The sequence below is a fragment of the Trachymyrmex cornetzi genome, unplaced genomic scaffold, assembly GCF_001594075.2.
Source record: "Trachymyrmex cornetzi isolate Tcor2-1 unplaced genomic scaffold, Tcor1.1 scaffold309, whole genome shotgun sequence".
NCBI lineage: Eukaryota > Metazoa > Arthropoda > Insecta > Hymenoptera > Formicidae > Trachymyrmex > Trachymyrmex cornetzi.
In genome coordinates this window covers 119375-136819 of record NW_017297786.1, presented here as the reverse complement: position 1 = coordinate 136819, position 17445 = coordinate 119375, and the positions used below count along the sequence as shown (strand labels likewise).

The 17445-nt window shown below is 40.8% G+C and overlaps 1 protein-coding gene across 7 annotated transcripts in view; it reads left to right on the top strand.

The window, feature by feature from the left end:
• The window catches only part of unc-13 (protein unc13 homolog), a 57535-nt gene extending 41374 nt beyond the window's left edge, over positions 1–16161 (top strand). For 3 of the 7 annotated variants that reach the window (XM_018509619.1, XM_018509618.1, XM_018509617.1), the window contains 12 exons: positions 5549–5690; positions 6816–7262; positions 8097–8247; positions 9443–10177; positions 10258–10479; positions 10565–11017; positions 11102–11233; positions 11341–11566; positions 11850–11999; positions 12984–13088; positions 13200–13362; positions 13460–16161. In XM_018509619.1, coding sequence (XP_018365121.1) covers positions 5549–5690; positions 6816–7262; positions 8097–8247; positions 9443–10177; positions 10258–10479; positions 10565–11017; positions 11102–11233; positions 11341–11566; positions 11850–11999; positions 12984–13088; positions 13200–13362; positions 13460–13757 — 3224 coding nt within the window. In that variant the 3' untranslated portion in view covers positions 13758–16161. The remainder of the gene's footprint in view (positions 1–5548; positions 5691–6815; positions 7263–8096; positions 8248–9442; positions 10178–10257; positions 10480–10564; positions 11018–11101; positions 11234–11340; positions 11567–11849; positions 12000–12983; positions 13089–13199; positions 13363–13459) is intronic. The other 4 variants (XM_018509623.1, XM_018509622.1, XM_018509620.1 and 1 more) reach the window with 2 other exon arrangements.
• The last annotated feature ends 1284 nt before the right edge of the window (positions 16162–17445 follow it).

Here is a 17445-nt window from a genome sequence, read left to right as displayed (position 1 = left end):
GCATAAAAGAACACAATTGAACGAGCGTGTCTCCATTAATCAGGAGGGCTCTACGGAATTCTCGTCGGCATAACGTACATGTAGCTTTGTCGTGAAAATTTTACCAATTTGATTCGCAGCACGTTTCCGTGATATATATTTTAAGTACGCGAAATATAATGCAGGAAGCAAGAGAAAGAATGCTCAACGTATTCCCCGATCGATGCTGGATCGTAGCCAATAGTGAGAAACAGTTGAAATGTGGTCGGGGACGTTGGAGGTACGTTGGGAACGCGCCGAAAACGCGAGAAGCCAAGAGAAACTCGTCGGAGGAAAATCCATTGGGATTCGATTTGCTTTCTTTCATCGCTCCTAAGGCTACCGCCGATAGTGAAATCCGCAAATGGAAGAGACGACTCGAGGTGCGCCTGCAGCACCAGCAGCGCTCCCGCTGCAGGGATTCGCATTTCGCGCACCCGTGTAAGGAGAATCTTCCACGCGGAGAAATTTCCCTGGCAAGTCTCGGTCGTCTTAAATAACCGAAGCTCACCGGGGGTTCCCGAAGGAGGCCTTAACGTTTCGCTTGAGCGCGCTCAAGGATCGTTTCATATTTCTTATCATCGCTCGTATATGTTTAACACCTCAATAATGGAACGATAACAAGCCGTGTAACGCATCGTTCTACCCTCCATTAATCGAAGCTGTGTAAAAAGCCCTAATTATAGGGTACCGTAGACGAGGAACGCACGATGAATTTTAAATGACGTGAAATTTTATGTAAAAACTACACTTTGTGCACTTAACGTAATGCAAGAGACGGAAGAACACTAAGAAGGTACTTTATTATTTACGATCAACTGGAAAGATAAAGGAGGTTGAACAGCATTTGCGCTACGGAACGTGCTCCGACGAGGAAAAGTCGATAAGCAGAGAATACGGCGAGCTGCAACACAAAACTTTTTTGCCTTTCAAAAAGCTGCCGACGTATCCAACCAGCGCGCTTTCCTAGTTCGCCGCTAACAGCGGAAGTAGCGAAGGAAAAAGCGAGATGGTATGAAAAAGGGAGGGGGTCACTGTTGAAAAAAGGGAGATAAGTAAATGGGACACAGTATAAAAAAAAAAAGAAGAGGAAAGAATCAAATCGGCGGAATGGTTTGTTTTAGACAGCGCGTCTCCTTCATCCTAACCCTTTTTATTTCCTCCGTCATGAGCGTTTCTTTCCTCGTGTGTTTATATACTCCCGGCGCGGAAAACGAGTTCGGATAATCAAAAAAAGGAGCAGAAGAAAATTGAGACAATTTCTGAACGTTATTTCTGAGAAACTACCGACCGCAGTTGTCAACCACGTGCCGACTGGTTGGTTCGTTGGCTGACCGTTTCTGCTCTGTTTGTGACTTTCATCTTGATAAAGAATTACATCGAGGAAAAAGAAGCAATACCGACCTATATATAAATAAAACCTACATATAAACCTTAGTGAGTGGATTCAAGCGATAATTTTAACTATCGCGAAATAGGGTAACTTTGACCTAAAATCGGAATAACTTTGGTTCACATTATAAAAGTTACCCCATTTTATGGTACTGATGTGAATAACCCAGACAACACACAATGTCTAGAAAATTTATATTGAATTACAATTTGAAATAAACCTATGAGAATAAATCTATAATGTTTTTTACATGTCCCAAAAGACGTCTTTATAATGTCTTCATAACATCTTTTAAACGTGCATGTTGTCTGGGTAAGAATCATAATTTTCTTTCTAAAATCATTCGAAGCAGAATCGAGCTATTTAATATTTCTTTGCGTAATAAATCCCGATCATAATTCTTTAACTTTCTCTATATTTAATAGAATATTAAGAATATTTGATCCTGTACCCTCAGTGTGGATTAACCGCCATGGGATAAGGGAGGAGATTCACGGAAATAAGGGGTCAAATGGGAGTGCGAACTGGCGAAAGAGGTGGAAGGAGGGTGGTAACAGTCGGCGCTTCTTCTTCTGCCCCAGTAATCAAATCTCTTGACTCACTGAGCTCAAATTAAAATGACTACGATCTGACGAGATATCACTGCAGATTGCGCCTCGAGCGTCGGATAGAGACGGAAAAACGATAGTATTATTTCTGTGGAATTCCTTTGTCAGAGAAATAATAAAAAGAAACAAAGCATAGTAGATCTAAAGCTCTAGATATACCAAAGTAGCGCAAAGGTCCTCTATTTTGGAACTACTAACCATATAATATTAAGCGCTTATTGGACTACAAGCCATTAGGTCCAAATAACGGTCGAAATAGCCAAAAGAGGAAACTTGTCGGCATTTCGGCTCGGATAAAAGGATTACGCTACTTTATGGTATATTTAGAGCTTTAAGTATATCCAGTGCGACGCCGCAGTGTGTGCATCGCCGCAGTGTGATCAATTAAAAATGAATGCAGCTTGCGACTGCAAGCCTGACGCGTTAAATTAGCGTGCTCGAGTGTGTTCGATCGCAAGATTGGAGTGCGCGGCTTAACACGTGGAATCAATATGCGCTGATAACGATCAACCTCGTAACGCACACGCAAACAACAAATTATACGTTCGATATCGATGATAATTGCGATATTTACGTTGCATCGGTCAATCGTTGCGACGGTCGGTCTGACGTTGACTTTCGAAATCACGCGCGAACGCGATGTGTCAACGAGGCATGTTTCATATTCCGGCTACTTGGCATTTAGAACCTAAATTCGCGATATGTGTCGAGCTCAATTATAAACCGATCACGTAGAATGCGATGTGACTGTATAAAACATGCGCAACGTATTCACTTCGACGACATGTATATCGGTTCGTTTAATTTTTTGACATTTCATGGATTTGCTTTATTCGTAATGAATTTATTCGCGATGAAGCGCTCAATTTCAATCTCGGTATCCTCTGCCGAGCATTGTGTGCCCGCGGTACCTCTTTCAATTTTACATGCCTCGCGCATAAGCTCGAATAAAGCACATAAATCAGTACCTGCTACAAATACGCACGAATCCGACTCAATCGTTATCGACGATAATATTCTTGCATTGGATTAATTATCAGATTAATGAAGCGGAACGCTCATTTATATTCAGATGAAGAGTACAGACGCGCTGTGCGATGTAGAATCCAATCTGCTGCGCAAAATTACACACGCACATACATACATGTACACACACACACACACCACACAGCCACAGACACAGACGTGCCTGTACGCGCCGAGACTCTTGACATCTCTCTCACGAAGTGGATTGTGGCGATGACTTGATGATTAATGAGATTAGGTATGAAATCGACATTCATCGAAGGCAGGAAGCATCGACGATCGTCCCCCACTGCAATCGACGATGCGAATCAGAAAGAGTTAGTAGCATGGGGCATGTGTGTCTGTCCGTCGATCCAAAACCGAAGCTTTGATATATGATATCACACACGCACACCCACGCACAAGTATATACATATGTATTTACACGTTTTTAAATATTTCCTTTGTGTGCCAACGTATATGTTATGTGTATTGTGTACGTATACGTATATATCTATATATATCTCTCCATATACGTGCGTTATTACGAGTATATGATATATGTACCTGATCCAAGCCAGGCTTCTGCACGCTTTTACGATGGCTGCCTCTACAATGGATATCAAGTGTCCAAATCGGATGGATGTTCAGCCTTTGCATGCATCTTCTCACACACAACGTATATCTATGATTATATGTGTTAACTATAATGATTGGGGGCGAAAGGAAGATAGTCCACGTCCTTTTACTTATCTACTTTATTATAATTTCTTATTCGTTTGTGAACTTATAGCTGTCGTGTTTAAAAATTGAAATTCTCGCTACAAGTCCCTTTCACCCTCCGGGAATAAAGTCGATTGTTTTAAATTTGAAAAGTTTTGCAAAAAGTACCGAGCGATTTAATAATAGAGAAGATACAATGGGAAAGCATCAGCCCTCTTCTCAATTCCTGCAATATTTCGAGATAAAAGCCCTGCGGGACTCACTACCTGTTTCCAAACTACCTGTTTTTAATTAAATTCTCACATAAAACTGAGTCATATTTATTCATCCCATCGACGTGCACGTGCGAATAGATGAATACGTAATGTTCGCAAAAAGATTTTCGTCCAAATATTCTGTCTATTAACCGCAAGCGCTAAAGGAATCAATTTGACGAAAGATCGAAACAATTCGTAAATTCGTGTATCGTCGTGTTCGTGCAGGAAAAAACGAGTTTCTATTTCTTTTTAGAATAATGGGCTTTTTACAATAAGCTATTATCTAAGTTTTAACTTTTAAATCAGAAGACATTAACCAATCACAGTCGATGTATAATCGATTATGTTTGGTTAATTTCTTATAGCTTGAGACTTACAGCTTAGGTAACGACTTATTGTACACTGAGAGAAAAGAATAATTTTGGCAACTACAAATTAACAACTCTAAAATTTAAGTACGTGCAGCTAGTTTTACAAAATTATAAGAACTAAAGTAGTACCGAATACTATAAAAATATAAAAACTAATGTACTTAAATTTTACAGTTGTTAATTTATAGTTGCCAAAACTATTTTTTTTCTCGGTGGAGAAACCCTATAAGAATTGGTGATTAAAATAAATTAACAATTTAAAATATGATCTTTACATTGCTTTTCTTATCGGTCACTGTCAAAATAGAATAGCTTGTCTACCAATGACACGACGTGGATTGTACGAATCACAAGTAATAAACGTGAAAGCGCGTTGGAACGTAAATGCGGGCTAACATCAAGGTAGGATGTGTATAAAATACGCATATACCGCCAAATCAAAATCGGGACGGAGTAGTAAAATTTTTATCGCTTCGGAGAGCGTGGTGATGAACATATGGCCTCGGTTTCGAGACTCGTAACCACACATTTGTGGCCGATCGTCCGGCTACTCTGTCAGCTCGAACGATACGGTTTTATCGAATGATACGACGGACCCGCAGGATGGATTGTAATCCCAGCTGATTTGTCGGTAAGGCGGGGCTATTAAAGTCAGCCTTCTCGGTACGGACTTTCTCGACTTTCCTGCATTGAGTCGCGAATTCGAGATCTCACGCCGCGCTTTTATTACCCACTTACTTTATTCGTGATTGCACGTGGAAAAAATTTTTATTCGTCGGACGCAAGAATTGTTCGATGCGAACACCATTTCGTCGTGACGCATTCGTTGCGATTAAAAGTGGAATACGGGCTCACGAAGTGGAATCACGGCGATTTTTTTTTTTCTTTCATCGGCGCGGTGCGAACATATGTTTCGACGGATATCCGGTTCTGTTAGCTTTATTGGATTAGTCCTCGCATTCACGTTCTTGGATACTGGCCAGCTGGCAAACTCCGGTAATGTTTTCATTCGACGGTATTGTCCTGTAGTAATCGAATTATGTACACCACAAGATTAGGAATTTACTCTCTCGGGAATTAAATCTTTCGCGCGCTCAGTCCATCCCGTCGCGAGATCTAGGCATTTCAGCCCTGATGAATAGTTTTCTAATTCTATTCTTCTCCCGTTTCTAGTGATCAGCGCTCAGGGATTAATCGCCAAAGATAAGAGCGGCACATCCGATCCATACGTGACGGTCCAAGTTGGTAAAGTAAAGAAACGCACGAGGACCATGCCGCGAGAATTGAATCCAGTATGGCACGAAAAGTTCTATTTGTAAGTAATTTTGACAAGTTTCTCTGCTACGCCAGCGGAATACGTAATTCTCTCCGATTTCAATTTTGACTATGAATTCTCCGCCCTTTTCACGAGCGATGACGTCAATTGTTGCGTTTACTCACACACGTTTACGTTCATATGTTATATGTTTACTTATCCACATGCATGGAAAAAAAAGTAATATTTGCTACAATTTTAGTAAATTGGAAGGTTCGTATAGGGGCAAACATCCATTTTAAAAAGTAAAATTTACTTTTTTGTATAGATGGAAATCGTTACTGTCTATCCAAGCAGAACAAATCATGATAACGTCAAAATGACATTAAAATGAATCGGATGTGATTGAAAAATAACTTTTAATGATCATTCTGGAGTCATTTTGGCATCATTTTGATATTATAATGACTTGTTGTTCTGCTTGGATACTAATTTGGCAAAGCTGCAGTTTTTTTTATGACGGTAACGATTACTAATTAAAAGCTGAGATTGACAGAAAGTTATTTTTGAAAAATAAATCAAATTGTTATTACAGAAAATAACCATAAAAGTAATGGCGCTACTTCCATCCCTACTTTTCAGCTAAATAAACGATCATTGTATAACCACACTATAAGATACTTTTGCATTTCGTAAAATAAATCTATAAATTATCATACATCTCAATAGAATTTACTTCACCAATGGATGTTTTTTGCCTTAGCGCTGATAAAATTTACTTTACTGTTCGGTAAAAAATACAAGTGTATAAAGTATTGAGAGTTGTTTGCCCTTACAGTCTTGAGAATAGTATGATTTATTTTCTGTAAAAAGAATAAACACTTGAATTATTATAATCGTAATGTAATTTTTATTTTACATCTTCGGTAATTTTACTTTCAGCAACTAAAGTTTTTCATAATTCGACAAAAATAACCAGAATATTTTTACTAGTCTTATAAGATAAAATCATTTCTTTCCGTGCATTGTTCACAGACATTTAATTTTAATATTACGCGCGTATATTTTTATCGACGAATTATTGATCGTTTAAAAGCGATAAAAGAAATTCAATTTAGTTTCAAGACGGATGTGATTTAAAGCATTACGATGGATGTCGTAAAAACCACAAACTCCTGTTCGTAGTGAGTGCCACAATTCGTCCGATCGAATCAAAGTTCGAGTGTGGGACGAGGACAACGACCTGAAGTCAAAGCTAAGGCAAAAACTGACGAGGGAGAGCGATGACTTTCTTGGGCAGACCATCATCGAGGTCCGAACTCTCAGCGGCGAGATGGACGTCTGGTACAACCTGGAGAAGAGGACGGACAAGAGCGCAGTGTCGGGCGCTATTCGGCTGCATATCAGTGTCGAGATCAAGGGCGAGGAGAAAGTGGCACCTTACCACGTGCAGTACACCTGTCTGCACGAAAATCTCTTCCACAGTTTGTGCGAGGAGAACGGCGGCATGGTCAGCTTGCCTCAGGCGAAGGGCGATGACGCCTGGAAGGTCTATTTCGATCCTCCTGGCGAAGAGCTCGTCGACGAATTCGCCATGCGTTACGGCATCGAAGGCATCTACCAGGCGATGACGTGAGTGTCGAAGTCACGCATTCGTAATTAATCATTAATCCAAGTCGTTATCTAAAAGCTATCGATTTTGTCATTACAGAGTAATTTAGTCTCGTTATTGAATCAAATAGAAATTAACCTTTTGTAGACGGGCGTGCTCGTTTAAACACATCTCTTTTTATTTTTTAAATTGTTAGCTCGGTTTTTATGAAACTTGGTTTATGGAATAATTTTTAATAATGCTTTATTTGATTCTTCGAAATGAAAAATAAAAAATTCAAAATGGTGGATCCAATATAATAGATAACATTTGTAAAAATTTAGTTATCATAAAACTAGCTTTTCAGAGAATTTTTATTGTAAAGTAACAACATCAAGTTTCTAGTTTTATTTTATTTGAAACTCATCAGTGCTACGCAAACAGTTAGTACTGATTTTCAAACTAACTTTCAAACTCTGATTATATGAGCCCTGTGCCATTAGAACCTCCTTCAATGGAGGTTACTACCCTTTTGAACTCTAACATTTCTACAGGCTGCATTCAAACTCTGCGATATGAGGAACTCTTAAAACCGAATTTCACTATAATCAGATTTTTTGAAATTAAAATTTTAAATTTTAAAATTCACAGGATAGAATCGAATTCAGCTACCCCGAAAACTCTTAGAAAATAAAATTCCTTTAAAGACTTTTTGCTAGAAAGCTCTCGTTCTCAAAGGGTTAAATGAAAATTTACTCAATAAAAATCACGTATAACGTATTTGAGATTAAATTAAGACGGTATAACTCTGAGATAACAGAAAGAATCAAAATGAATAGTTTTTCGATACGATTTCGTGATTTCGTATTTTCCAGGCACTTCCACTGCCTCTCAACCAAGTACCTGTGTCCAGGCGTGCCGGCCGTTATGTCGACTGTCCTGGCGAACATAAACGCGTACTACGCCCACACATCCGCCAGTCCGGCCGTGTCGGCCAGTGATAGATTCTCCGCCAGTAACTTCGGGGTAAGTGCCGGATGTTGAAGATTGCGCCGTGGTATCTCCACCTCCAGCGTAGAAGAGTAAGGGATGGCGAATGCTGGAACCCGGCGGCGAGAGAAGCGAGAGAAATACTCGTGCAATTTCCTGTCAGCTAGCGCTATACGTTATCCCGAGCTACTTCTCATATCCTTGATGGTCGCGCATTGACTTGCACAAGGACGCACTTTTCGACCCGACCCTCTCTATCAATTCCGTTCTCACCAGGTCACCAAGAATAAAGGGATCAGTTGACGCGAATATATATAGCGTTGGTTAAATAATTACTTTGTAAACTTTTGAGAGGGATTAAGCCAATTCTCTGCCGAAGCGCTTTGAATAAAGCTTAAATCTTGGTAAATCGGTCATTTAGTGGATTAAAACGGATTTCTTCCAAGAATCAGTAACTTAACTTTTCTTCTGTTGATTGCAAAAGACTGTAAAGTCTAACAATAAAATGAGAAATGCTTGCATTTAATCCAAAAACCTCTTAAGTCACGAATCTATGCCTGCGTTAAAGAATGACAAGGTTACATCGTGTTTATGATGGCATTTTTTATTACCCCTTTAGCATACTTTTTGAAAGAAAGACAAAAACTAGTAAAAAGATCCTGTGCACGCTACTTAATTAAGATTTTAATTAAGATTCTCATCAACTACGTTCTTTTTTAACCATCTGTAGTTTAACCGACAAGGCCGAGCAAATGAATTTTCCTGCCGTACGGAGAATATGGAAATTCTTTTCGCATACCTCCACACGAATTGACGTTCTCGCCAGTTTCCATAAAACAGTGAACGATATGTGAACCGAAATTTTGCTCGAAATTTAAATTCGTAAATCTCTTAATTCCGGAAGAGAATTGATGTATATGAGAAAGTATGTTTCTTACATTCTTGAATTATTCATGATGGTTCCTCTTTGAAAATATTACGCCAAACTTTCTGAGCAGAAAGAAATTCGGTACGGTTAAAAATCTTCAGAAACTAAAAGAGAAAAAAATTCGACGAAAAAGTTCCTTAGTGAAATATACATATATTATGTATCGATCAAAAATTCTCGCAGTAAGATAAAAAAAATCGACGTATTTATCGATTTCAAAAAAGAAATCTTAGACAGGGAAAGAAGCTATTATTACTGCATATCATTGATAAAAGAAACTAAAATAAATGATTCTCATTGTAGAAAGAAAAATTCGTCAAACTACTGGATCAGCTGCACAACTCCCTCAGGATCGACCTATCAATGTACAGGAACAATTTTCCGGCTTCGAGCCAGGAGAAGCTGATGGATCTGAAGAGCACCGTGGACCTGCTGACAAGCATTACGTTCTTCCGCATGAAAGTTCAGGAACTGTCAAGCCCGCCACGAGCCAGTACCGTCGTGAAGGATTGCGTGAAGGCATGCCTGCGATCGACCTATCAGTTCCTCTTCGAGAACTGTTTCGAGATGTACAATCGAGAGTTCCAAGTGGATCCGATCGAAGCCGCGCGAGACATGGACGATCATGGGCCGCGATTGGATTCGCTCAAATTCTGGCACAAGCTAATCTCCCTGATAGTCATGGTGAACGACGAGGACAAGAACAGCTATGCACCCGTGTTAAATCAATTCCCTCAGGAGCTCAACATCGGTCAACTGTCGTGTGCCACGACGTGGTCCTTGTTCGCGGTGGACATGAAGTACGCCCTGGAGGAGCACGAGCAGCATAGACTGTGCAAATCCTCGGACTATATGAATTTGCACTTCACAGTTAAGTGGCTGCACTCCACCTACGTCAAGGACGTACCGCCATATAAGGGCGCCGTGCCAGAATATCCGGCCTGGTTCGAACCCTTCGTCATGCAATGGCTCAATGAGAACGATGACGTCTCATTAGAATATCTCCACGGTGCCTTTAGTAGAGATAAAAAGGACGGCGTAAGTAATATGCCACTATTTTATCCTGCACGAATCTCGATACATACGTTCTTTAATGGTTCTTCAATCTTTTTTTACAGTTCCAAAAGAGCAGCGAGCATGTGCTCTTCAGTGTCTCCGTTGTCGATATTTTCACACAGTTGACGCAGTGCTTCGATGTAGTATCGAGGCTGGAATGTTCAGACCCAGAAATCTGGAAGAGATACATGAAGAGATTCGCGAAGACTATCGTTAAAGTCCTGTTGGCTTATGCGGATATAGTGAAGAAGGAATTCCCTAGCCATTTGAAGGAAGAACGAATTGTACGTGCTCGAAATCCAGCGACAATTTGCGAACATTCGTGCCAAGTTATTGATAGGCTTTACTACAAATTGTTTTATTCCACAGGCGTGTATTCTGATGAACAACATCCAACAACTTCGGGTTCAATTAGAAAAAATGTTCGAGTCAATGGGCGGTGACAAGCTAGAGGAGGACGCGGCGAACATATTGAAGGAGCTGCAACAACAATTGAATGGAGCTTTAGACGATTTGGCTATACAATTTGCGAACAGTTTAGAACCGCGAATAACCGTTTCCGTTAAGGAATTAGGAGACCTTCTGTTGGCTATCAAAGGCGGAGGACAGGTAACTCTATCGCAACCGGCGCAAAGAAACAACGTAACCGTAGAGGCCGACGATGTTCTGAGGCCGCTCATGGTTCTACTCGACGGTAGCCTATCTTTGTATGCTGAATCGTGCGAAAAGACGGTATTGAAGAGATTATTGAAAGAACTGTGGAAGATAGTCATGAGAATTTTAGAAAAGACCGTCGTTTTACCACCTATGACGGATAAGAACGTACGTATTAAATCTTGTTGAAAAAAATTGATAGAATTTTATTAAGTGGCATGTGTGTTATGATTTATGATTCTTGTTTCTTAGATGATGTTCAAGAATCTGACGGATAACGCTAAGAATCTCGCTGCGAACGCCAAAATAGAAGATATGTCGAAGCTATTTAAGAATCATATGGCTGGGAAACCTGATGTTAAAAATGCTCTCAGTGGAGTTATGGTAATAGAAATACATTATTCAAGCCGAGAAAAAATTATTTGAATAAATTAAATTACCTACATTTCTGAAGGAAATTCGCTCAGAATTAAGCATTCTTATTCATTCAGGATATCTCCAAGGAAGTAGAAAAGAATCTTTCGCCGAAGCAGTGCGCGGTTCTCGAAGTTGCTCTGGACACGATTAAACAGTACTTCCACGCCGGCGGTAACGGCTTGAAGAAAACATTCCTGGAGAAGTCGCCGGAACTGCAGAGCCTCCGTTACGCCTTGAGCTTATACACGCAGACAACGGATACCCTCATCAAGACCTTTGTCACTTCGCAAGTCAATCAAGGTACGTCGCTTTTAGTTTATCATATTAAAAAATCTATAAATCGTAAAAATAATAACTATTATTTTTATATGTGTTTCTTGCTAAACAAAAATCGCTATAAAAGCGAGACTACATATGAATTACTTAATCAGGAATACACATGAATTAATTAGACACAAGCGATATATTCTAATGACACACACATTACACGTTCCGTCGTGCAACTATCGCGCGAGGAGTCGGTATATATTGGCGTGTGCGTGTTTACACTCACATTACGACGTAATGAAAATTGTCGGGACAGTGCCGCTGAACGATGCATCAACGCTACGTCAGCGTCAGCGTTCAATGAGCAGCGAGAGAGGTGACGAAGGGGAAGGAGCCGAGGGTATGGAAAGCCTCGAGGAACCCCTTCGCCAGAGCAAGCCCTCTCTACGTCGAGAGAGCCGACAAGGTACCACCAGAGCAGACCTTAGAAGGTCGCTGGAAGTGTCGGAGAGTCTTTTAAGCCGTAGTGAGTTAATCGTTTCGTCGAAACGTCTTTCGATGCAATTTGTCTTCTTCACTTTTCCACAGTATAATCTTTTACTAGCAATTTTAAAATAATTTAAAATGATGCCGTTTAATAAATACAGATAAATGGTCAATAAGATGTCTTTTAAATCTTCATGCTCTTGTCGATTCGTTACACTCTTAAAGAAGAAGAATGCTCTATAAAAACGTCTCGACAACGATAGCTGTGTTAGGAAGCTGTGCTGTTATCACTGCCGCTGCTGCTATAACTGCCGCCACTCTTGCTGCTACTACTGAGAACTTTATCGACCAGCAAAATGCCTCTTTCGGCCTCATGTTCTTTTCAATACAATGCTTCTGACACATACACATATCAAGAAAACTTTGTTACTTAATCATTAAATCACCATACACGATCTCAAGCGCGTGATATACTCATATCTAGCGCCACATTGTTCCTCCGAACATTTGAAGGAACAAAAACACCTAAAGAAAGGATTCACGGATTGATTGATCTATCGATCGATCGTCTGCACCATGGACACTTTGTATCATATGCACTGAATTTTCGGAGAGTGCTAAAATTCTCCGAATACAAAAAAAATTGATTAATTTTTTAAAATGTGAAACCAATAAAGTTAGAAAATTTATAATTCTCGACACACACTATGTGACTAAATCGTGAAAACTTCACTAAGGCTGACTTCGTCTTCTCTGATAATTACGCTGACAAGTACCTGACCTGCCTATTATCAGAGCATGTAATCTGCTCTAGAAATAGAAATAAAAAATAGACTCTCTTAGCCTTAGTTTCAGATCATAGCATCTCAGATAGAATCAGACGAAGTCCGCGTAGTATCTAGATGCCATTCTAGCTTCATGATCTTCGTACTCGAGCGTAAATTTTAACTGTAAACTCTTCAAGTTCCAGATACCGCCGGTTCGGACGAGGGTTCGGTGGGTGAAGTGAGCATTCAGGTGGATCTCTTTACACATCCGGGAACGGGAGAGCAGAAAGTCACCGTCAAAGGTACGATTTCACTCTCATAAAATTTGTATAATTAATCATATAATTTTGATAATGCTAATTAATAATTTATTCGTCGATAATTAAATTTTAAAAAATCTTTTATTTTTTTAGTTGTGGCCGCGAACGATCTGAAGTGGCAATTGGCATCAGGCATGTTCAGGCCGTACGTTGAGGTGAATCTAATTGGACCGCATCTTACTGGCAAGAAGAGGAAACAATCGACGAAATCGAAGAGCAATAACTGGTCGCCGCAATTCAACGAGAGCTTTGACTTGTAAGTTTCGACGCAAAATTTAATTTATCAATAATTACTAATTTATATTTTCGTAGACACAAAGTTTCTCTAACTATTGCCTTATCTTTGTTCTTAGTATGATTGGTAACGAGCAACAACAGCTAGACTTCTACGAGTTGCATATCTGCGTGAAGGATTATTGCTTCGCGAGGGAAGATAGGCTCGTCGGAGTCGCGGTGATGCAGCTTAAGGACATCGTCGAGGAGGGCTCGTGCGCGTGTTGGCTGTCGCTCGGCAAGCGTATCCAGATGGACGAGACCGGCTGGACGATCCTGCGCATTCTCTCGCAGCGCAACAACGACGAGATTGCCAAGGAGTTCGTGAAGCTAAAGAGCGACATCAGGCAGGAGACACTGCTACCGAATCCCACTTGAGGAGATACGACGTTGCATTAATAAGCCGATAGCGAAGCGACTCGAGTACTTCGAGCTTGGAAAGAGCCCGAAGAGGAGAAGAAAAAAAAAGAGCAGAAAGAAAAGGAGGAAGAGAAGCAGGAGGCCGTCCAAAGGGGATTAGCATTTGATGCCTTCGGTGCCACAAGCGAACGAAACCTTTCACGATTCCGCGAGAGAGAGTAATTCGCGCGATTCATCCGGCGAAAACGATCGCCCCAAACCCTTCCGCCCTTCTTCGCTAAGAAGCACACGACCTAGGGAGGGACAATCCTAGCAACGGGATTTGATTTACCGCGAAGCTTCTTCTCTCCATCTTTCCTCGCGCTGTGGAGTTCAGTCGAGCGTAATTCCTCTCCCTTTTTTACGAGACTCATACACACACATATACACACACAAAGCTTCAACCCCGTCCCTGGACAGCGACGACGCACCGGGAACTATCATCTTCCACAGATCTCGAGATAAGACGACGAGCTAGGTGAACCCCGCGTTCGACTTGGCGCTCGTCCTGCGTACTATTACAATAATGAAAAAAGGGTGATTCCTCCCTCTTGCATTTATAGAGAGCTAAAATAATCGGAGGAAGCGGAGCTCGACAACGACGCTCCAGTACTACATAAGACACATCGGACTCTTCTTCGTGGGTGTGTCGTAGGCGTGACGCAGAAGGAGACGAAGATACGAAGGAGAGAGTGTTCGCTAGGACAAAGACGCGAAACGTGAAAACAGTGCTGCCAGTACGCAATATATTTGGTAATATTCGTAACGTAAGATAGGACGAGAGATTAACACCGCGAAGAACTCAAGTACGGTGCTTCGCGCAGAAGGCGACAGAGACTCTCTCGATCGGACGCGCCGCCGTTCGCCGAAAGACTGATTTCGAAATGGAAGAAGACGAATAAGCGAGTCCACGTATGATGGGTCCTTGATCGCGACGCGGCCGCATATGCTAGAGACACAGAGCGAAATGCGATGCGTACATGGAACCGCAAAGTTTACGTGCCACGCATACATACACATTCACACATTACGTTTACACGCGCGCGATACGACCGCGTCGTTTCTAGGCCGTTTGTTCGGGAGGACGAGTTTACTGTAGATACGTGAAAACCTTGTTGAGACGAAGAAGTTTTTTCTAAATATACAGTTTAAATGTAGCATTGCGTACGACCAAATAGGCACGCCCTGTGACGTCACGCAGCGGCGTGCCGTTAGTAATAAAAACAGAAAAAAGTTAGTAAGGCATTGTAATTGTAAATTACGTTCTTATTCGTAAGATTATACCAGAAATGATCGTAAGAGTCTGACTGTTGCTGATGCTGTTGCTGCTGTTGCGAATGATACCGAGATCCGCCCGAAAGCTTCGACAGTTATACGCGAAAGCAGTGTAACTATTCCAGACCGTTGCGAGTGGAAGATGTACACGCGTTGATCCTGCGTCTCCAGGAATCGTATGTTAACAGGCAGGCCCGACACGCTACAAACGCGAATCCTCGTTCTATGAACTGGCGAGCGAGCGAGCCTACAAAATTGAACTTTACACTCCTGTAATTGGTGCTGTCGGTACTCGGATACTCGGGTATTTTGAATATTATCTAAGTGTGGCCGGTTACTTTGAGATATTATCAAAATTGCGAGTTGGATAATATTCGAGCTATCCGAGTAACATCCGTGAACTTTGACAGTGCTATCTGTAATCTTGTAGCACGCGCAAGTAATTATACCGTAGCTTTTGATTCCTCTTTAGCTATCGCTGTTTTTTACGGCAACGCCTATTTCCGAATACGACACGAGGCGCACTGGACTATTATTATTATTAGTACAACTATTGCTACCGTCTAGCTTCAGCGTGTCTTGTTCATCTTGCCTCGTGTGCATAGCGGACGTTCGCCCGTCCGTAGAAACATCTATTGCGTTCTCGCCGATCTCTCTTATCGGGCCAGCGGCGAAAGTGGATGGAAAATGATCGGTACTCTCTTCGCCACATCTACTACGATCGCACGAAGCTTCGGTCGGATCCTTCCGTGAGAGAAACTCGAAGGCACGTGACCTCGTATCCGATGAATCCAGTTAACGTCCAGCCCAGGGCTGCAGAGTCGGGCGGGGCAGGTACAACACAACTCCGGAGATTATATTCGCTATTATATTCAAAAGTTTCTACTACGTAGTACGTCTAGATTATACTTACGTATTGTGTATAGTGTCTAAAACTACTGATGTAGCTGCGAGCGCGGGATTTTCGATCGGCAGATAGAGAAAGAGAGACGAGAGTCATCTAAAAAGTGAACGATTATTTCAGCTGCAGGTGCTTACCAAATTTGAATACATCGAAGCGGCTATGAATGGAAGAATTCTGTGTAACAATGTTCAAATTTACTTCTTTAGGAACTATCTTTTCTAAGAAAATTGAAATTAGAAAAATTAATTAACATTAATGAATAGGAAATTAATAATTTGCATTCGCTAAGTTTAAATTGTTTAATTTGTTTAAATATTTTTAAAAAGAAAAATGGGAGATTATTAGCATACGATTCTTATATCTTCCGTTAATGGTATAAGATATCTAAAAATATATTAGATTTTTTAAATTTCAATTCGGAGATCAGTTGTTCATTTCAGAGATTATAAAGCATCTGCATCTGTATCTGTCGTTGATGATTTCGGAAAAATTCAAGCTGAAAGAAAGAAAAACACGGGTCCGCGATCTCGCCACCATCTTCATTTGTAACAGTGTAAAAGTGTCTATTTTCTCCGCTGCCTAACACTAAGTACATTACTTAATACAAAAGGGCTGGCGAATTCGGCACTCAGATCGGCCTCGTCGACGGGGACATCCAGACGATTACCTCGATGCTCGTTCCTCCCGGTCGCAGATCCACCGCAATCATCGCGACCGTCGACGGGGTCGGCCGTCAATTTTTCCTTCTACTCTCCGCTTCGATTAATATCTTGTAAGCTTAATGAAAATATCTCGTGTATTCTGTGATAATTACCCTTTAAAGAGAACACTGACACGTTACACTTTACACGCACAAGAAACATATACAAATACACGTACGAGGGAAGATCTGCAGACGGAATCCGCGTATGTGCGGAAGGTAAAAATTGTACAGAAATTGGAAATTACAGATAACAAAAATATAGATGCGACTACAACATTACACCGATCCTAAACATAACAACAGTATTTTTCTTCTTTAATTAAATACATTCCCATATTTCTATTCTCTGTAAACGTCCGAGGAGTCTTGTCGCGATAATAACGGAAAAAAAAGAAAGAGAGAGATATATATATATACATATTACATATATACAGAGTGATTCAGATTCGTCTGCACTTCCTTTCATCTATTGATTCCGCGACCAATTCGCAGTTGATTTTTCCTTAGCGATAGTTTTATCCTTTTTATTCACAACTTCCTAATATTAAATACATCTAAGTCTCAAGTAAAAATACTGTGAAAGTAAAATTCGCTTCGAATTGAATAAAGATTAAGGTTCCGTCATCTTTACCGCTCGTTGAAATTCTTAGGCTTTTTACCATCTTACAGTTTAAAAACTTATCGCTGCCTTAACACTTTTCGTTAAGGAAAAATATTCGAAATTGATCGGAGAGTCCTTAGATGGGCGAAACCTGGAACACCCTGTGTACTGCATCGACAAATCG